This window comes from Notolepis coatsorum (assembly GCF_963971535.1).
Source record: "Notolepis coatsorum genome assembly, chromosome: 19".
NCBI lineage: Eukaryota > Metazoa > Chordata > Actinopteri > Aulopiformes > Paralepididae > Notolepis > Notolepis coatsorum.
This window is the reverse complement of record NC_140183.1, coordinates 27035086-27058532: the sequence shown is the minus strand read 5'-3', so window position 1 is coordinate 27058532 and position 23447 is coordinate 27035086. Positions and strand designations below refer to the sequence as shown.

General features: G+C 41.1%; 1 protein-coding gene across 1 annotated transcript; it reads right to left on the bottom strand.

Annotated features, from left to right (window-relative positions):
* Positions 1–402: 402 nt before the first annotated feature.
* On the bottom strand, positions 403–19572 carry sri (sorcin). The gene is made up of 8 exons (XM_084336471.1): positions 19143–19572; positions 15440–15541; positions 13844–13913; positions 10226–10269; positions 8890–9037; positions 4549–4662; positions 2531–2589; positions 403–2438 (listed from the first exon to the last, which is right to left on the bottom strand). The coding sequence occupies exons 1-8, from the start codon at positions 19212–19214 to the stop codon at positions 2412–2414; spliced, it is 636 nt and encodes a 211-aa protein (XP_084192597.1). The 5' UTR covers positions 19215–19572; the 3' UTR covers positions 403–2411.
* Between the last annotated feature and the right edge of the window lie 3875 nt (positions 19573–23447).

Genomic DNA, 23447 nt, shown 5'->3' with positions numbered 1-23447 from the left:
GACTAGCCAGCTTGTGCCACCAAGGCTCTTGAACTCATATAGAACACAGCTTTGTACCGTCTTTTACCATTGTTACCACTACTATGTTACTATACTTATACTACTACCTATCATGCTAATGTAGTATGACTACCGTAATTCCTCTAATAGTAACCCCCGGCTTGTATTTGTTTCAACTGTAGCGGGTACCAGGCTTGTATTAGGAGGAGGCCTGTATAAGAGGGAGGCCTATATTTCAAATTTTCAAACGGATCATAATGAATAAATCAACATTTTGTGTCAGTTTGAACCCAGTAAAATGTACTGGGTTCATTTATTGAAACCAAGTACTGTATGAAATAGTAAACCGTGCAATTACAGGTGGTCACTGGTCATTTCAACGTTTTCAAAGTGAAATCAAGTAACTAGCTCAGTATGCAGCTCAGTATATTAGTAACCCGGCTTGTATTAGGAGGCCGGCTTATAATTGCTTAGCTCAAGAGCGCACCCGGCCATTAATAGAGACCCGGCTTGTATTTGAGACCCGGTTACTATTAGAGGAATTATGGTATATTGTCTATAGTACTATGCACTTAACCTCAAGCTTGACACCGTTTGACCAACAATGTCACTTAACCTTGGCTGCCAGAGATGTACCCATCCTGTTGACTTGTTCACTTGTAAGTAGCTTTTGATAAGAGTCAGCTAAATTACTAAATTCACCAAGCTTCCCAGATTAGGTGCGGATGTGGGGTCAGTGACGAGAAACACTATTGTTTCTATTGAGCTTATTCAAACCAACAGACTGGAGCTGACTCTAAACCAGTACTCACACTTTGGGTGGATTTGTGAATACAGACCCTGTACCTCCTCAATATGGAGAATGCTGCCATAAACTTGGTTAGACCATAAAGTACAATTAGACTGTGGCAGACTATCAATAAACCACTAAAGTCCATTTGATTTGGTAGAGGCACCCCTACTGTGTACAAGACTACAAATCATAGCAGGAAATTAAAGTACAAATCTATGACAAATTCCATTATGAGTGGAATAAAAGCCAAATACTAATTATGCGAGATGTTACATGTTTATTCCCTTCATACATGTATACTCTTTTCTTTTTTATTCATAAAGTGTACGTCATCCAGTGGCACTCTTTGGGTTAGCATGACAACTGAACTGGGGATGAGTTAAAGTTAGTCACATCTGTTTTTCAAAACATACAGATTATGTCTTCCAATACATAGGCATACTAGTGGTTATTATTTGGTTGCTCCAAGGTTGCCACAGTAGATATATTACCATTAATTAATTCTGCCCTACAAAGGCCTTAACTACAGTTAGCCTTTGTAGGGCAGTACTGATCTCATATAGTAGTATTAGTACATACACATTTAGAGGGATACAGATGTAGTATTCATACACATGTAGAGGGATACAGATAAGTGGTACAAATACACATGAAATGGGGGTACTCTGGTGTACAGAGGCAAAAAGTAGTAGTGGAAGTTACTGCTTTTTGCATTTGTAGGGCAGAATTTATTCCCATTATATACACTGTTAAAATGGAATGTGACAATGAAGTGTTAATCATGATTTTATCAGGGTTTCCGCTAGCCAGGCAGATTCTAATTTAGCAGCCAAATGTAAAACTTAACGGCCATATCATGTAATACATGTGCGGTCATAAAGAAATGCATGAAAACATGGTTAGGGGAAGTAAATCCTAAGGACTTATCGGTCACAGCAGTCTTCAATAATGTTGAATGGTGATCCATTTTGTGAATACATTTGTTCTCTGATGCAACTCTGCTGGCAGACGCCTCCTTGGCTTCGGACCATCTCAAGTGAACACCGTTAACATAATTAGCAAGCATGGTGTAGCTCGTCCTGTGTACTTCATATTTGTTGCCTCGCTGCTGAAAATATTAGTTTGTTTTCCGTTTTTATTTTACTTTCCACATGTTTCCACTAACAGTTCTTAACGTTAGTACTGGGGGGAATCTCTTGTTTCACAATTACTGGAGCCCACTGCAACGGAGGGCTCTGTGAACTTGCGAATGTGTCGCCAAAAGGTGATGTCATTGGCAGAAAAAGCACTCGCCGGGGCGTTAGTCTACTATGCATTCAGTAAGCCACAGCTGCCACACACCAATGCATATATTCACTCGACTATGTATGAAACCTCTTTCTTTTCTTATATAAAACAAGATGTATATTTGCCAGTCAATTCTAGACGGCCATTGGCCGGTAAATACCGACTAACAGAAACCCTGGTTTTTATGTAATACTAAATATATAAAAGTAAAGAAAAGACATAATTGAGTATAAAAATACATACAGTGCACACCGTTAAAAGAAAAAAAAAGAAAGTATGCCTATTGTTGTGAGAAGACTTTAGAGGCCACTGTCTCTGCTCTTCAACCTCTTCATGTGGTCATGGTACACTGGATGAACTGGAGGGAGAGGGAGAGAGAGAGATTAAAGCCTCATCATCCGATACTTTCTAGCACAATGCTGAGGTTATTTGGGAGGAAAGGACACCTACATCATCGTATTGAAATGAGGCAGATCCTTGTGAAGCTGTGTCCCTCTTCCTGAACAAATCTGAAACACACATCCATCAAAGAAACATTGTGAGTGCATCAACACACAAGACGCTTCAATTCTCAACTCATTTGACCATCTAAAACATTGGGTATCATATGCTGAGAGTTTTGAGTTGTAATTAAGAGTCGGACTTGTAACAAAGGGTTTGACCTTTAGATGGAGAATAAGTACAGGCCTCAGTAGTTGTGAGTCAAACAGTTCTAACAGTTCTAACAGTTGTCCAGCCATTGGCCAAGTCAGTCCTTGCCCATGATTGTGGAGCCTAATGGCTACTGGCACAAAGGATGACAGAGGCAATTTGTGATGTGTCGGGCGGAACGAGCTGAATGAGCTCTTGATGTTTAGGAACAAAGGCAGGATTAGGCAGAATGGCACCGCTACGATCGCCGCTGATGGGCCAGATTCTGGTTGGACTGACAAAGCACAAAGCATGGCTCGGCAGATGAGATGGCCAAAAGAGAAAGCCGTCTCAGCGACCTAGCCTCACAGCAGTTATGGAATGACAACCATTTCACGGCGTAAACAGTGGTAGTGGATGGAGCAGGCACGCTCCCAATGGTTCTGATGACGTCAGGTGGTAGTGGATGGAGCAGGCGCTCCCAATGGTTCTGATGACGTCAGGTGGTAGTGGATGGAGCAGGCACGCTCCCAATGGTTCTGATGACGTCAGGTGGTAGTGGATGGAGCAGGCGCTCCCAATGGTTCTGATGACGTCAGGTGGTAGTGGATGGAGCAGGCGCTCCCAATGGTTCTGATGACGTCAGGTGGTAGTGGATGGAGCAGGCGCTCCCAATGGTTCTGATGACGTCAGGTGGTAGTGGATGGAGCAGGCGCTCCCAATGGTTCTGATGACGTCAGGTGGTAGTGGATGGAGCAGGCGCTCCCAATGGTTCTGATGACGTCAGGTGGTAGTGGATGGAGCAGGCACGCTCCCAATGGTTCTGATGACATCAGGTGGTAGTGGATGGAGCGGCAGAGACAGAATCACCTGAGGCATAACCGACCGAGACCCTGGAAGAGACCCTGGAACGGGCCATGGAGTAGCTGCTAGTGGCTGCATCAGGTCGGGGGAACCAGCATGCTGATCCGAGACCAGCGCTCTAGTTTCCTCTCCAACAGCTGACTCATAAAGGAGAAATGCATTAAGGGGCCCATCTCGAGAGGATATCGGGGGTCCTCCAAATAACCAAGATTTTGAGAGACTGTTTCCTCCGAATAAATGAGAATCAGTATGTCGTTCATGCCGAAATATTCTAAAATCATCAAGTCTGCTATAAGCCATTCTCCCTTTCTGTGTGTGTGTGTGTGTGTGGTGTGTGTGTGTGTGCGCACGTCCCATCTCTGGCCTTTGGAAAGACCAGATGAGGTCAGAGGAGTTTGATAGTATTTACTGATGATGGCCAGATCATTTTGGATATTTAAACTTAAAAAAGAATACATAATAAATGTATACATGATCATGCAACATTAAAAAATTGTTGTAGGAACGGTTTGGGAGAGGGAGGGGTTTTAGTTTGTGTGGTCTGATAACAATGTTGAAATTGAGAAGTTTAGACTTTAGTTTAGTTTTACAACAGAAATAAAAATGTTGTTATAATGAAAGTACAGAAAAAAGGTACCACCGGGTACCGGTATCGATTCAAATGTAAACGGTACCCAACCCTAAGTACAACGTGCCGTTGTCGTGGGTTGAAATGCCACACTGAGTGACAATGCAACATCACCCAAGCTGCTGAGGTTCTGGAGAGAAACAAATACTGTGGGTGTGGCCTGCATGAGAACCATGTAGGGCCAATTGAATGGCAGTGGAAAATTACAGTTTCAGTAAAACTTTTATCACACTCTCCATTACCATGCACTCCAATATGATGAACATGGATTGATTTTCCATAACTAAACAGAATTGTGATATACAACAATTAAAATGTTTAAATAAATGTAACCTGGCCTACTCACCAGTGAGGCTCCTGAGTCTGACACAGCAAGCCACGTAATCGTCGAAGCTGATCCTGCCCTGTGTGCTGTAGCGCTTCACAATGCAGTTCAGGGCATTAGGGCTCAGCCGATAGCCTACACATAAACAAAGAAAGAAATATACACATTTTCACATAAAATTGCCTTCTCACTAGACTTTCCTAGTTTTCTTAGACCTACTTGTAGATCGAGAAGGAAGCTATGATAAGGAGGATCTGATTGTGTCTGTTGTTTTTACCAACAGTTAGGAGTTTTTATTTATTCTTCCCAAAAGTAAAAGCTAATGGATTTTTTTATTTTTATTATTAACAGTAAGGTGAACCACCTGAAGTGACTGTATGTCTGTTTCAGTGGAAAAGCCACATATTGAAGCTGTGCAGATCAGAAGATAGGAAATGGTACAGAAATTGTCCAAACTAAAATGTTGCAAGGTCGCACTTACCTTCTGTGCTTACCACAGACGCAACTTCCCTCCCATGTGCAATAGTATAGTAATGATTTATGTATATTTTGTATGTATACTGTGTATATTCTGTTATATTGACTACATGATTGTAATGAATATGGAAATAGTAATCTTATGTGTGTATTGCATTAACACACCCACCTACGGTATGTATATTCATACGTTTGCCGAGATGGATGTGGGGAACTGGGATAACCCAGGGACAGTGAACATAATGACTCAATGAATTTTCACAGCCTTTTTTGTTCATATTTACACAGGGTGCCAAAAGTTCACAAGGGCACCGTCTAGGACTGTAAATCTGTAAATGCAACCGCCGTGGACTGCCGTTTGGTTGTTGTTTTGACCCCATACTTCTTGCATACTTCCTGTAAGTGCACTCTAATCGTACACCAAGGGTCTCAGTATACTTGCTTTTAACCATGCGCATGAGTGGACAAGCAGCTGCGTTGTGAGTGGCATTGATCACATACTTGTGTGTATTTTTTTTTTTAGTACAGCTTTATTGGTCAGACATGACCGACAGAGGAGAGGGAGAACGGGAGCAGATGTGGGAGAGGACATGCTGCAAATCCGTCCGGGAGCGGGAGGTGAACCCGGGTCGGCCGCGTAGGTCTGCGAGGCAGTAATGTGGTGCGCCACTCGGGCACCCCATACTTGTGTATTTTGCATGTAACTGGAGGATTGAAAAGTCTATCCTCTAGAGCAGGGGTGTCAAACTAATTTTCACAGAGGGCCACGTCAGCATTATAGTTACCCTCAAAGGGCCAAAGACAGTATAAATGTAATGTAAAATAAACTACTCCTTTACATAGTTAAATAACTTTCTGTATTTATTACTTCAAGTTACAAATATTACATATTGTGGTAGGAAAATCTTAATTTTTGCATTTGCTCTTTAACCCTGCTCATAAAATGTCAACAATGCACTTTTGTGGAAATTGCCTACGTTTTTCTGTTCTATATTTCTTCGTAAAGATGCAAGGAGACCACAGGTGTTACTTTCAGTCCCCCACACATCCTGCTATATGTCAAACATGTATATCATACTGTGTACAAGATACAAGATACTTTAATGCCACACAACTATGGTTGGTGGTAATCGTTTGCGGTACAGCATGTTATTTAAGCACTGGGACATCAACATGGAACATCAAACGCCCCCCTCCCATCTCCCAATCCCACAATAAATACATAAATACATACAGGACAGTCACATATAACAAGTGTCAGTTCAGTTCAGTTCATGTTAATTTCAGTTTGGATGCTTGCCCGTCTGTGTTTAGTGTTTGGACTGCTGTGGGGAAAAAGCTGTTTGTGAAGCGTGTGTGTCTGGTTGAAATTGACCTGTAGCGACCTGAGGGCATGCGCTGGAATAAGTGGTGTGCTGGGTGGGAGGGATTGTTGACTATTTTACCAGAGCGGGTGACTGTGCGTGAAGTGTAGATGGAGTCCAGAGAGGGGAGGGGGCAGCCAATTATTTTGGAGGCTGTCTTGGTGATGCGTTAGAGTTTGTGTTTGGTGTGTTTATCAGTGGAACCGTACCAGACTGTGATGGATGAGGTGAGGATGCTTTGGATTATGGCAGTGTAGAATTGGACCAGCAGGCGTTGTTGGACTCTGTACTTCCGCAGTTGCCTGAGGAAGTACAGGCGCTGCTGGGCCTTTTTGATGATGGCAGTGGTGTTAATGTCCGATTTGAGTTTATTGCTGATGTGGGTGCCGAGGAACTTGAATGATTCAGTTAGGGTTATGGGTTGGTCTGAGATGGTTATTGGGGTTATTTTTTTTTTTTTAAGTCCTGAAATCTATGGCAATTTCCATGGTTTTGGAGGTGTTGAGCAGGAGGTTGTTGGATGAGCACCCCTCACTGCTCTGTCCACCTAGTACCTACCATCATTGCAACGATAAAACTGCCCGTTGCCAGGGCAACAAAGGAAGCTTGTTTCCTGTTAGAAATTGTAGGTTTGCATTTTTTTGTAGCCATGTCTGAATTCCCCTATTAACATATGAAGCGTAGCTTCTTAGAAATGTCTGATTTTGAGGGCGGTTGGGTGGCGCAGCGGACAAGGCACTCGTCACCAACGCAAGAGACACTGGTATCGAATCCAGCTGTCAGCGTTGCTTCCGGCTTGGCCGGCCGTCATACAGATTTACATGGCGGGCCACATTTGGCCTGCGGGCCTCGAGTTTGACACATATGCTCTGTCTAGAGGGCAGATGAAGGCAGAAGCCTCCCTGTCCGACACATAGAATATAGAAGAATATCTTCCTTGTGAACCATCCACTATCCGGATTTGCAACGTAAAAGGAAAACATGGCGACACTCTGAGGTTATGTTAAGATCACGGCAGAAAAAGTTCCCGGACCCGTTTCCATTTAGCTTTCTATATGGAGTTTTACTGTTTAGCCCGTCATATCCACACTGTTGATGCGCTTCATTGCATCTTGTGCACGTGTAGCATTATTTTCTGAGGACATGCACAAAGCACGCTCCAAAGGACCGCAGGATACGCATCCCCGCCCTCTTGTGCACACAAAGCACATTTAGGGTGCTTTCACACCAGAGCTGTTTGGTCCGGACTATCGGACCAGAGTTTGTTTTCTCGGATAGTCAGCTTTTTTTGGGGCGGTGTGAATGCTCAGTCGAACTCTGGTGCGGACCAAACACGCAAACTCTGGTCCGCCTGAAAATGTAGGTCTCGGTTCGCTTCATCGGACAAAACGTGGACCAAATATAGGAAGTGAGTCACCTCTCACGAGCAGAGCGCTAAATTACTACCTAACCAATCAGATCTGCGATATGAGGTAGCGTCACGAGCAGAGCAATGTGTGTGGACAAGAGGCGGGTTGCTACGTTTACTGTAGGGAGGGGCTTTTGAGTTTTGACCCATGTTTTTTTTTGCTTCGAAAAGAGGGACATCCTCTCAATATGCGGGACGCGGGGCTCGCAGTCACACACACGCGCGCACACACATGTTAGGGCTCGCAAACACACACACACATTTCCACTCGCTATTGTGTCCAATAGACGAGCGCCCGTTTCGACCGTGTGACATTGTTCCGAAAGTTTGGTGCACTTGACAAATTGCAATGTGAATGCAGACGAACCAAATGAAGAATGCAACAATGTTGCAACTCCCCCCCTCGAACCGCACCGAGTCCACCAAAACTATATGTGAAAGCGCCCTTAAAAGCAACGATTCTCAACGTGGGGTCCTTGACGGGGTTCCAAAACTACAAAATTGGGAACGGTTTGATTTCACTAACTAGAAGTCATCCCAATAAAATAATATATAAGAATGACTATTCTGATCATAGGTTTCACTCTCTTCATTGCCATCAACTACATTATAGACAGTTATGGAATTCTGAACATAGCCTAATCACTTCTAATAACAAATGGTCTCGGATGGGGCTCCCAGAGACAATGTGTTATGAAATGCTGGTTTGCAGTCTAATGTGTATCACTTAGAACCAGCGTACATACATCACTATTAACACGTACTGTATATGTACATACATACCAACTATTCGCCCGTTTTATTTTCCACCCATCGGTCATCCATAGCAACACTATTATCACCGACATCCAAGTTGGGGGATCCCCCTTTGAACGGCCCTTCTAAGGTTTCTCTCCTCCACATCACCTGTGGTGCTTTTTTCCTGTTGCTAGGTTTTTAGTGAGTTTTTCCTTACCTTCGCTGGGGAATGTTGCATAGTTGGATTTTATGGTGGATTTTGTTCTTGACTTGTTTAAAGAAGAAGCTTGTCCAGCCCATGGACACTACCTTGTGATTTCAGGCTTTACAAATACATTGGATTTGATTCAGTGCACTAAAGCAAGGCGTTCTTACCCATTGAGCTCACTGCCTGGTGCATCTCCTGGCCGTCCACCGTCCCGCTGTGGTCCCGGTCGATGGACATGAAGTGCTGCTTCCAGCCGTTGAGCACTGTCCACAGCTCCTTGAACTCATTGAAGCCCATGGTGCAGGACATGTCTCTCTGAGAGACAGTTAAAGAAGACCAACACTGACCCTACTGTAGGTTATACCAACTACGGTGTGTGGATTCTTCACACAGACCGGCAGGCTTTACATTGGGAAGTACAGTCCAATAGTTCTGTACTTAGCTTAGTGCTAATGTTATAGCCTAAAAGTGATACGATCAAGGGTTTTGGTTGATGAGATATTAAAAGCAAATGAGAATTGAAACCATCTCGTCTGAAAAACCACATGCAACACCGTCTAAAACCACATGCAACACAGTCTAAAAACCACATGCAACAGTCTAAAACCACATACAACACAGTCTAAAAACCACATGCAACAGTCTAAAACCACATGCAACACAGTCTAAAAACCACATGCAACACAGTCTAAAACCACATGCAACACAGTCTAAAAACCACATGCAACACGTCTAAAACCACATGCAACACCGTCTAAAACCACATGCAACACCGTCTAAAACCACATGCAACACAGTCTAAAACCACATGCAACACCGTCTAAAACCACATGCAACACCGTCTAAAACCACATGCAACACAGTCTAAAACCACATGCAACACAGTCTAAAACCACATGCAACACCGTCTAAAAACCACATGCAACACCGTCTAAAACCACATGCAACACAGAGTTCTGTTTCACGACATGCAACACCATCTACACTGAGTTCTGTTTCAGTCTGTATTTGTGAAAACTCGCTCTAAAGCAAAAATCTGAGAGAAGCCTCCAATTGGTCACTGGGATGAAAATCTGGGACAATGAACAGGGCTCTGACTTTATATGAGGCCATAGAAGGTTTGTGCGAGTGCTTACACCCAAATCAGTTTTATATTCTAGCATTGCTAAACACAAATTAGAACCTTGTCCTGGGGCAAGTGGGGTTAAGTGTCTTGCTCAAGGACACTTCCTACACACTGCCGTGAGGAGCCGGAATCGAACTGGGAACCTTCTGATTTCCAGACGATTTGCTCTACCCCCTGAGCCACTTTTGCCACTTGAAACGCAGCCGGATTAACAAGCATCAGGTTAACTCTTTTTTTTAGGACATACTAAAAGACTGTCCACCAAATGACAAGAGAAAAGTTTTCTGCCTATTCGTTGCCATTTCAGTGCATGACTTGACTCGTCTGTGGAACCTGCAGGCTTCCCTGACTTGACCGACTGGTTAAGTGAAGGATACATCCAGCATGTTGATCATCAGCCGACAGGTCTCCAGGTTAAAGGCTGTTGGTGAACAGAGGCATACAAAAATAAAACACCTTGTGATATAGAAAAAAACAAGATATTCAGAAGGGCCTTTTCCTGATACTGATGTAGATAATATCAACATATCTGCTTGGGTATGGAAATAGTCCAATTGAAAAATGCATCATATTCAACTGCAGGGTAATGGAAAGTGAAAATCAAACACTCAAATATTTCTGAAATTATTCTGTGAAAACAAAATGTACAATTCACAATATGAAATAATTCTCAGTTCTTGAGTAATAATAATTTGTTTTCCATATTTACCAAAAGACGGAATACGATGCAATTATCCCTTGTGCCACAGACTAGGGTAAGTACAGGTGATTGTAGACATATTCTGTCACAGTGGAAATGGCCAAATGACTTAATGTCTATTATATCGCGACAAAGGATGTTTTAAAATTAACTGGATATTCTTAACAGTTAAATGGTTAATTCACATTTTTGAGAGTATTTTGTACTTGTTTTATAGGGTCAATGTGTAAAAATTTACCCGAGTCATTCTACAGAAACGCACACTTTTCTGTCCCCAGCCTTTGCAGAAAGCATACACTTTAAAACAGACTTTGTAGTCACATTTAATTTATATATTTGAATAATGTAAAATGTTCTTTGAACAAGGGCGGCTAGGTGGTGTAGTGGACAAGGCACTCGCTACCAGTGTGGAGACGCTAGGATTCGCGTGTTCGAATCCAGCTCTCCACATTGTTTTTCAGTTTGGCTGGTCGTCCGCAGTAATACACATTGGCCGTATTACGGGGAGGGATAACTGAAGGGTGGGGATCGAACGTTGTGAACAAGCGACTCCTACAAGTCGGTTGGTGCGCCTGCGCAGTAGAATCAGGAAGTGTCTGGGGCAGCGTGAGCCTCCCACGCGTTACTCCTTGACACTGAGAGATCGAGCTGCGCAGGTGAAAAGATGCGACTGCTGTTACCTCAAGTACCGGAGGGGACTTGTGCTATGTATGACTTAGTCCTCACTGCAGCCGGCTTGTGGGAGGCAAGAAACAGCGTTCGTGACAGGGGAGGGTTGAATTGGATGATACGAAATTGGGATGGGAGAAAAATATGGAAAAAATGGGAGAAAAAGTGGATCAAAAAAAAAAAAATGTTCTTTGAACAATTATACCTATTTGAGGCAAGAATTGGGCAATATTTGTTTTTAATCAATTATATGAAATTCCAAGTACAAGAAAAGTGCTTGTCCCCAATGTCATGTATTGCGGTTTAGGGGCATATTTAAGTTTACAAATATATTTCTCTCCCATTTTAAATGCAAGAATGTATACACCACTATCACATGTATGAAGTGGCTAACATAAAAAAAAAAAAAAAAAAACTAAATATTATAAATAATATAATGGAAATAGCTGTCCCCTGGTGTCATGTCACTGGTGTTACCGCTTAACAAAAATCCCTATTCTGAAAAAATCCAAAGACTTGTGACATCACTTCCTACGTGCTACTTCCTGAAGAACTGTGAAGAAAGGTACATAGTCAGTCTGCTGTCTTTTTTCAAATGTTGGAAATGTTCTCATTTATCTCATAATTTCATACGAGACATTTAGCTAGAGTCACTGGTATGGCCTATTTTTTAAGAAGATATCAATACTCAATAATCAATACAAATTGATTAAATTACATATTTTAGTGAGTTTAGCATGATTAGCAACATGTGGTTTGAGGTACTGTAGCTGCCATTTTGTAAAATACAGATTTCATGAAAATAGTCATTGGTGTTACTGCTCTTCATGGTAACACCAGTGACGACCAGTAACACCAGTGACTATCTTGTGTAAATAAGCTTTAGTAAAAGCTTTTAAAGAAGTTGTTATGCATACAATATAACTCATTAGTACCCATTTCATGATCACAACTAAATATAAATATAAATTATATAAATAAAAATATATATAATATATATATAAAATAAATATATATAAATAACTAAAGTTATTTGACTTAATGTCAGTGATAATCTTTGGTTTTGTACTAAATACACCATTTTCTATCGCAAATAATTAATTGATATTGAATAAAACAATCTTTAGTGTTCTTTGTGTCACTGGTGTTTTATTGTGTCACTGGTGTTACACCCCTTCCCGACAGGCAGCGACGCGAGCGAGCGTGATTGCGAAAATGATTAAAATGTATTAGTTTCAATTAGGGCTGGGCGATATAACGATAACGATAAATATCGCGATATATTTTAATAATCGATATCGAACAAAAAAATCGAAAAATCGTTTTTTTTTTTTTTTTTTTACCTGCAACGGGGCAGTTTTAAAACCAGAGACAGTGGACAGACTTGTCTTTCTTGCCTGCAACTTAAAGGAATGGCTTTGCTTGTCCAAATGACAATACTGACCAAATTCAGATTTCTTTTTCTCTTGTCCATTTATTTTGTTTGCTTTCTAATTTAAAATACATTTTGAAACCGTCTGTACACAGTAGGCTATGTGTGCTAGCAGAACTAGACTCCAGTCACGAGTCACAGTGCACATGTGCGGTGGTTTGTCCACCAAAAAAGCGCCAAAAGATCGAAAATAAACTAGCAGAGCCAGAACTGTTCAACTCCTCTGGAGCCACAGCCAGCAGAGAAGCCGGTTTACTTTAGCTTTTAAACCAGCTGCAGCCTGAGAACTGGAGTGTGAGGGGATGTAACACTAAAAATGGCGGCAATGACAAAGAATTGCTGCAAAATTTAAATAAACATACATCTGTTGTTAAAAAAAAAAAAAAAAAAAATAAAAAAAAAAATTTATACTTATAACAATTCGATAATTATCGATATCGAGAAATAAAATAAAATTATCATATCGTTATCGCGATATGATTTTTTTCCATATCGCCCAGCCCTAGTTTCAATCAGACTATCCTGACCTGCCGCGAGCGACAGCGAACTGAGCAGCGATGTCGTCCACCCCTCAGATATTCGCTCGCTGTGTCTCTAGTTGAGCGATTACGCGGCCGAGTCCCGCCCCTAAACACTTTTTATTGGTCAAGAATCGCAGGCTGCTTTGCCCCCCCCACGTGTGCTTCCAGGTAACACACAGACACACTCGGACACACGCCGCCTCATATCAGGACAGTGTCGCGCGCTTCAAATATTGTTATTATTATAGCAAAGATATGATGGTGTTAATAAGCAAACGTCACACAATCACACTTTTCACAAACCTGATTAAAATAAATAAATACATAATCTCCACATGTTTTGCATTATCATTATCCTACTGTGCCTCTGACTATATGTGCAGAATAGATTGTGAAAAAAAACATTTCTAAAAAGACTTTAATATTGTTAAAGGCATGAGGTAACACCAGTGACAAAAAGATGGCACAAGCATTCTTTAAGTCAAAGTAAATATATATTTTTTAATCATTAAGCTCTCATTTATGTGGATTCATAAAGTCAAAGGGTTAACCAATATTGTAACTTAAGTTTAAATGTAGGAAAATTAACTACATTTTAAGACATGTTGCTATTCCAAAAGTGTGCGTTTCTGTAGAATGACTCACCCCCCCCCACCCCCCACCTTGTGCTTACGTTTGTAACCGCCAGAGAAGTTGGCCTGTGTGAGGCAGGTCTGCAGTTCCTCCGCAGAGATCTGTCCATCCTGTCAGACAGGAAAACACACAGTTTATAGTGTCTCAAAACTCACATAAAAAGGAGTGGTCTACAAGGTTTTCTTCTCTCTCAGTCTACTACGAGTGTGCGACTGCCCTTCTCTCACGCTTGGATTCTCAGTACCTCTCCAGTACTTCCGTCGCCTACCTTGCTTCTCTCTCCGACCATCTATCAGAATTTATTTTCAATGCAACTTTGTAGAGGGAAACTTTTAATAAACTTGAATGAACATGAATTATACTTGTTTCATACATGTGATGTGTACAACCAGATGGTTTACGTGGATACGACCCATCCAGATAAAGAATCATTAAGAAAACATAATTATGAAAACTATAAATATCTACCGTTACTGATATATAAATAATAAATTATCTACATACTTTAAAAAAAAATATATATATATATATATATATATATATATATATAATACATTGAACAATGACTGACTTTTTTGTCTTTAAATTAAAGAAAATAAGTATAAACAAACACAGAATTAACTTTAAATCAACATTGAAAATCTAGGAGAATTTGTGAATTAGGAGATCAATTACACTGAAGACAAGGACAAAATTAGCTAGTTCCCTGTATACTCTATGCTCTGCTCACTACATATCAGAGCCGGGCGAATGAACATAAAGAGAATCACTATTCCAATGCTTTGAACATTTGTTCAGGCAGGCTTTTAATCACACATAGGCGCCTTTTTCTGTTCTATAGTGTTGTTTTAATTAGTGACTCATGATTTTATCCAAATTCTTTTATTCTACTTTTTCTATCTGGTTTCACTGTTTTTAACTGCTGTTTGTCTGTTGTCATTTATTTCTGATTTTGTTTTTATTGTGTTTTTATATTAAGCTGTAGTGTAAAGCACCCTGTGCATTCGTGCTGTGAAGGGTGCTCTATAAATAAAGGTCATTCATTCATTCATTCATTGTATTCTTTGTTTTTGGTTGTCATCTGTGTATTTCTTCTTTTTTTTTTACCCCTCCAAAAGGTGTGCCTACAACAACAAAATAAATTACTGATAGAAATAATAATCAAACATTCAGTTTGAACATCAATAACATCATATAAACTTTGAGAAAACCCATCTTCTGTGTATAATAATAATCAATTATGCTTTGATTATTCGATAACTACTACGGAAGCTTCGAAGCCCAAAAATGGCAATCAGGACAGCCTTAATTCTATGTTACCTAAATAATGAAATCCGGGCCACTTATTTGCTGAAAACTTACCCCCAAGTTTGCCTGCTTTCTGGGGGCTGACGGGTTGAATCAAACGTGACTTTTGAGTGAAAATAACTAATTTAACACGTCTGCCCCCAGACTCTCCATTGAAGTTCCTTTTTTTTCTTTCTTTTTTGTGCTCGGTTGTAATATGACATTAGCATTACATATAGAGCCAGGGAACCAACAAGGACAAAATAGTGTGTTTGTAATATGGGTGAAACTTAAGGCCCCTAAAACACTGTAGGCTATACTGTAATGATGTGATGTGATGGCCTTTTACCTGCCCAGCCACAGCAGAAAAATATCCCCAGAGCGGGTCCTGTTGTTGGCCTTGGCCAGGGAATCCTCCATAGCCTGGGGCCCCTGGAGCTCCGCCATACGGCTAAGAGAGAAAGAGAGAGAGATGGGGGGGGGGGGGGGGGGGGGGGAATACAAAGAAAGAAGACAATCAATAGGGAGAGAGGGAGGGAGGGAGGGACAGACGGAATACAAAACAAGAACACAATCAACATTCCTCTTCACCCTACCACAGTGATCAGGAGCCAAAGGTGGCTTGCATGGAGATGAACCAGAAAACACAAATGTTTTAATTCTAGTTCAGACCTTCTAGCAGTGCTAGAATATAAACCACATTTTATAGCCTCGTAAATTCAGAGCCCCAATTTACATCTCAGTTACGTCACTGATTTTCTAGCTTTAGGTGAGAGTGGTGCGTGTTCACAAATACTGACTGAACTGTCCTGGGGGCGTGTAGCTTTTCTCCAACGCATCCGTGTTTCCGGGTTCCCGTTTTGCGCTCTGATTGGCCAGGTCATGTGACATGTGCGCCAATCGTGGGACGGCAAGTTCTGCGCCTATTTCCAGGTCGAACAGCCTGCAAACTACCTAACGCCTAGTTTATCACTGGTTAAGCTTAGGCGACTCTTTCGAAGTTGGTTAGGGTTTGGAATCAGGGCAGGCGTTCTATCGCCATGCGAAAAAGACAAACTCTAACCTTAACCAACTTCGAAAGAGCGCCTAAGCTTAACCAGTGTAGAAACTTGGGGTCCCACGATTGGGCGTACATGTCACATGACCTGGCCAATCAGAGATGCGGAAACAAAAAACGCGTTGGAGAAAGGCTTCAAGCGTCCTGGGGCACAGTAAGAACATAAAGTAAATGGATGACATTCCTGTTTTAAGGTGAGCCGAGACAATATCCTGTGATATGAGTTTGTAGTCACAAGAAGAAAAGAAAATTGGAAAATGATTGAAAAGCTCTGGCCTACAAATCCAAATCACTCATACTTTACTTACTCATGGACATGGTAGCCTACTATATATATTTAGATTCTAGTGTTTGTTATAACCATATATTTATTATAATATAACTGATGGGGCATACTACTGACCCTCATCTGCACCTTTGATCACACTGCCTATTTGCTCATATCATATGCATATATTCAGAGTTAATTATATTGTTTTCACTGCCTATTTTAACTTTTCTACTGTACTATAATTTGTATTGCCTGTATTTATGTCTTTCTACCGTTACCCCTCCATGCGGCTATGATGCCTGAATTGTCCCAAGGGGATCAATAAAGGAATGTCTTATCTTAAATCATCCAAATGCAGGACAGCATGCCGATTTTGTGGGACATTTGGAAAGTACCTGACAGACCAGATCCAACCATTCTTCAGTGCCCACTGGAAGTACCTGACAGACCAGATCCAACCATTCTTCACTGCTCCATCAACATTGCTGTAATTCACTTAGCCTATTTATAATTGTACGAATGGTGATGAGAGAACTACTACAATATTAACTACTAATTTAATTATTCTATGTTTTTTATGTATTAATGGTTAGACGGACCTTTAACTTTGGGCAGATATGTCTCATGAGATGTAATTAACAATGATCAGTGATATAAGAGATATGTAGCAGAAACACTGTAAAACAGAAGAACATAAAATTGTAGGCTGATGAGTTACGTCTTAGTTGTTACCGAGCGCCTTAATGTTAGGCTACCTCTCCAAAAACATAATGGTAAATCCAAGACTAAGGTTTCAGCACCATGGAGAGTGCAGTGGACTCTACTGTACAATCTACAGTAGTAGGCCTTTTGATTAATGAATACTTCTTAGTGGACCACACTGCTTTGAGCCTTCTGATGAAGAGCATGTTTATAAAATTTGCTTTGACTTGAATCTCACTCTTCACGAGATCCAAGCTCTATCAATTGATCTGGTCCATCCATGCATTGTTTGTAACACAGTGCTGTAAATCTACTCAAACTGCATGTGACACAAATGTAATAGTACTGTATATCTGTATGTCATAAATGTCATAGTTAGATTAGATTAGATGACAATATTAGATGATTATATCTGTATGTCATAAATGTCATTATGAATTGAAAATGGGGGACCCTGATGTAAACAAGATGAAAGTCTTTCTCTGGTCTGCATCCCCTTAACAATTGTGTGTATTGAGTTGTACTGTAATGTACCCATTCTGCAATCTGTTAATTAAAGTTAGTTTTCAATCAATCAATTCAATCAAACAACACACTCGCAGTAACCAGAGTGACATGGCACTGTGGCAAGTAGGGAGACACTGGTGTTTGTTTAGTCTAGGCTACTTGCGGGGCTTTGGTGTATGGCTGGTGATTAATAACTTGACAAAACAACAAATCAAAATTCCATTCATGGTCATGAATAAAACAAAGGAGTGAACAACATGTTTTGCATTACATACAATTTTATATATGAGTTCATTGAAATGCGGGAGATTCTCTTCTGTTGCGGGACAAAGGGCTAATCTGTGGGACTGTCCTGGTTGCCCTAGGTGTGGCCGACATGCCTATTGCCTACATGATTTATTTCATGAGACATTCATAATGTTGACTGACAGTTACAGCTTTTACCGTTTACTTGAGATAAGCTGATTCTATCAAACACTGCACATTGGACTGTGCACTCCTCCTAAGATGGATGGATGGCCACGCACACACACAAAAGGGGGAAAGGTCATTAATAAAATGTTATTTTTTTTATATATTTATATATAAAATTAAATAGGCATTTTCTTCAGTCCCATGTGCGATTGATAAGTGTTATCATCAGTCATGATGTGTGGATGATTGATTGATAACTTTATTAACAGATAATAGAATGTGTACAGTACAGCTCAATACATACCGGTACAATTGTTAAGGGGATGCAGACCAGAGAAAGACTTTCATCTTGTTTACATCAGGGTCCCCCATTTTCAATTAATCATAACATATGACATACAGTACTGCTACACATCTATACATTTATGACATACCAGATTTGCAAATACAGTACTGTTTGTGATACAAAGAGTCCAGAAAAGATGACACTTGGGTTGATGCCACAAAATGCCACTGCTCATTGCCCAGTTATCATTTAGGCTATTGTAATTATACTGTAACTATTTGCTGACCAAGATGCAATCTAATATTATGAATAGGTGGATTTTAATTGATACGAGACTACAGTTTACATAGTGTGGATGGAACTGGGTTGTGGTGGGTTCTGGTGAAGCACAACTTTTGTAGGCCAAGAATGCACTGGCTCTGTTCCAAAGCTCCATAGATCAGACCCACACCCTTCCTTTACTCACTACATCCCGTGCGCGCGCACACACACACACACGAGCACACACACACACTCAGTGGTGCAAACTATTCCACTAGTACAGTGGAATTATTAAGCCAAACGAGGCTAAAGTAGGCTTGTAATCTAACCTATCCAGAGAATGAGTTTGCAGGAAATGGCAATGGCTCCAGGTTCCTTTAATACCACAGTATCCTAGAAAGCCGGTAGTAACTGGTAATAAAACACTTAGGAGAAACAGACAGCTAAAGAAGCTAACGTTAGTTCAGTCCGATGACAACTCACTTCCGGGATAAACATACTTTCATGAGTCTGTCTGAGACGACAGCGATTTATTTCAGTGTTCTTCTTCTTACCCCTCCTTGTCCTCCTGGATGTCCTCCTGGATATCCGCCCTGTGCTGGAGCGCCGTATCCCGGATAGGCCATTGGTGTATATGAAGTATATTAAACGAAGTTAGCTAAAACGGCTAAACACTGAATTACAAAATGTACCAAACAAACGGAATGAACAGCGCTCTCCTTTGACCTCACGGACGTCCTGCTGCGAGGGCGTGGTGTCGCTCGTCTGGCGAGGAGCTTTCTTTGAGTGCAAACGAGGCAGCGTGCTGTTATTATTATGCAAAATGCAACTATATTATTAATAGTTCTCTAGCTCGTGCATTAAGTGGGGTTGCAGTAAGGCTTACTGAGTAAGTTACGACTTAGCGCAAACGAATAGGCTCAAACAGAAAAGGAAGCTAAGCTTTCTGCTTGTTATGTAGACGGTATCGCGTCGTCTGCGTGTTTTTTTCCGTAGCCTATGTGTGCGAAGACGCTCTCTGATTGGCTAGCCGCATACAGCGAAGACCCTCTCTGATTGGTTTAGCGCCGAAGGGTCTCTTCCGCCTTGTATATTATTCTCTGCTTCAAAGTAGTGGTTATGCTTTGGCCATCTTTCGAAGTGGGTTATGCTTAGAGTTAGGGTTAAGGTTAGGGTTATGGTTAGACGGAAGAGACCCTTCGGCGCTAAACCAATCAGAGGGTATTCGCTGTACGCGGCTAGCCAATCAGAGAGTGTCTTCGCACACATAGGCTACGTTAAGAAAAATCACGCATCGCGTCTCCGTCTAAAGCCAACACTGCACGCCGATTGGTCGTTTTTGACCACGTGATTTATTTCCCCACCTATCAGACACTGCTAGTATTAGAACTCTGAAAGTAATTCATCATTCACCTATTTCACAATAAAGCAACCAAACCAAATAATGGAAATACATTTTTTGTATGTGCTTACATTTGATGTCAAATAGCATTTTCTGTATTTTTTTCCCCTTCTAATTCTGAGTTCTATGTTCTAAAAACTCTACTTGAGCATAGTGAGAAGGATATTGTAGCAATTTAAGACCAGTTTTGTTCCACTGTATAGATATTGAATTCTGAGAAAAGGGAGATAAGTACCATCACCACCCAATATGCGCGCACACACACACACACACATCATAGAGACTTCCTCTTCACTGTATTGGGCTACTTGTAAGTAAACTGCGGCTTCTTTGGTTGGGCATTGGTGGCCTTGTTTTCATCATAGCAGATTGCTCATTTCTATGCTGAAAAATCATTTTTTAGACCTCAAATGTGTTGGTTCCATTTCATAGTTTTAAAGGCTACGTGGCTTTTGAATAAATAGTCTAAACATTTGTATTCTACATTCAGTCTGTTGGAAACTTGGAATAATACATCTAATTTTCAACTGCCTCTTGAAGATTGGATCTTTATGATTGTCCCATTTGTTCTACTTATCCTTAGCCCAAATATTGGAGTAAGACAACTATTTACCTGGCCATATTTAATTTTGGCCCATATAGATCCTCACATTTATATTCTGAATAGGAACATGTGATGCAACTCACCAGTCTAATAAGTGAAGGATGCAGAGACTTGTTACAATGCGTGTGTGTGTGTGTGTGTGTGCGTGCGTGCGTGCGTGCATGCATGCGTGTGTGTGTGTGTGTGTTTGTTTTACTTTGGCCACCAAGACCATGGTAGGATATAATGCAAAAAGTGATGTGTTATGTCGGTGGGTCTTTTGACAATGCCCCTAGGGCCTATGGTATACAAGAAAGAGAAACAATGGTAGTTATAGAACAATTAAGAAATAAGTCACAAGGGACTCTATGAATTATACATTTTTTAACTGAGGAAAGCCATCCCAAAACATAGATGGAAGCTATCTGTTATCCATAAAGAAGGAAAGGATCTGCGCTGCGAAGGATAGAGACTGTATAGGCCCATAAGTAATCAGAATCACTAGCTAGCCATCGCTCCCGGCAGCTAACGCCGGTCCCCGACTGGTGCTAACTAGCTAGCCATCGCTCCCGGGAGCCTGCGCCGGTCTGTCTGTCGAAGACCGAGGGAACCGCATCAGGCTTCAGCTGATTAGTGGTCTTCTGGACAAACCTTCCACCCCCAACAACATAATCCGAGGCAATGAAGTGTTCGCTGGAGATATTCATTCCCTGTCCAACAGGCTGATCGCGCCGCCTGAGTGCAGCCAGCCTGAGTGCAGCTAACAGTAGCTACTGTCTGTAACTGTGATGCATTTTCTGTTTGCAGTCCAATGTTCACCAAAACACACACCCACACACTTATAATTTGTTCCTCAACGTTATATAGATAGGTCATGTTTTGTAAACTAACGTTATGTTTAGAATGGAATGAATACATGGGTCGGGAAAGATAGTTAGCTCAAAGCTAATCCGGCCTGTTTAACCACTAGCTTCTGTTAGCTAATGAAGGCTAATGCTGGCTGAGCAAGGAAACTAACAGTAAACATTTTTACATGAAATACAGCCCAAAAACCCTGCTGACAAACGTTTGCTTATTAAATACATTCTATACTATAATAATACAAACGTTTCATTGCCTCTCTGTGACGACAAAGTTGTTTAAATAAGGGGAGAAAAGTAGCTAAAACCAATGTACTGTATTTGGATGGGACAGGAAGTACCATTGGCAACCGGAAGTCAGCCGGAAGTGCCTACTTTCAGGTTGTGCAAGTAGAGAATTGGGAGCACTGTGTGTGTGTCTGTTTCTTCCATTTGCTAATCTAACCCCTGGGTAAATATTGTGACTGCATAATTATTTAACCCTTACACCCCATTCACAGAATAGCATTTGAAGGGTCTATACAGGTGGTCAAGGAAGGGTACTGCTTAAAGGGAAGCCCAATAATACTATTGAACTGACAGTCACTGGGTGTGGGAGGGCTGTCGGAGGTACTGGGGGAAGTGAGAGTGTGTGGGGAGCTACTGCTGACCGCCTTGGAAGGCGAGGGAGACCAGAGTACCAGTCCCCAGGTTAGTAAATCCTGGGCCCCATCCACTCCTGCTGCAAGCCCTCCAGAACGACATTCCGGGCCAAAGACGGGGGTACATATAGGTCCAATTCTATAGTATCCTACTACCCAGTGTCTGTGTACTACTACTCCCACAAGCAGGGATAATCCCTCTTCTACATAAGCAAAGTGTGGGACTTATCAATTTGAACGTGTGCTTGACTTTGTGCGTATATCTACGCTCAGCTCTGACCGTGCGTACCTGGCGCCCAGCGGTAGAATATGGATACTGCAGACGGACGGCATATGCTTTCATCAGTTTCATGCATTAGTTTCCACATGGAAATAAGCTTTTGTTCATTAGTTTGACTGACGTGTTCTGTATGACCCCCGTAATTCATTATAGTTAATTGTAAAATAGCGACAGTAGTGTAATTATTGTCAAACCCTATAAATAGCATTTGGAATAGGTCTTTCTTTCTGAATGAATGCAGCATGGTTTATATATAGCGTTAACGGAATATACGGGGTGTACTGACTGCGCTCCGCGTAACTCAACTTGTTATTATTTTGCGCATAGATTGCAGAAATACGGGAACGTTTTGATTATATTTAAAAGGCTTTGCCATTGTTAAACGAAATAAGTGGAATTTCGAAGCTGTAAGCAGAATACAAGTCATAGAACACGCACAATATAGTGTTCTTCCCCCTTCCTACTGTATAAGAAAGAATTAAAAACGCATTGCAACGAGAACAGAGGTTATTTGTTGAGTTTATGTGTATTACAAAACCCCTGCAATAAATGTGTCTTCAATGAATGAAAAGCATACATGCTCTGGATATACAGTAACAGGTAGCATATATCGTGTGGGTGATATGACTTGTATTCTGCTTACATAACTTCGAAATTCCACTTATTTCGTTTTACAATGTCAAAGCCTTTTAAATATAAATCAAAACGTTCCCGTATTTCTGCAATCTATGCGCAAAATAATAACGAGTTGAGTTCTAACAAAGAACGTATTACATGCTGGGTAGGCTGATAGAGTAAACTGTAAATGAAATAGCCTATAACATTATAAAGGATAGGCTATAATAGCAGGGTATTCCCAACCTTTATTCCCCAGAGCCCCACGATTCCTGGGAGACATATAGGAATATGATATGATATAAAGGTATACTGGTCCGTCAGCGAGGAGATTTAGACCATGACAGCGGATAGTCATTAAATGCCATTTGAGAATATAGGCTATTAATGCAAAACGACAGCCTATAGCCTATACATATTATTTAATGTTTTCATAAGCGTAAAGATACAACAGCTAGATTAACAATCAAGTTAGTTT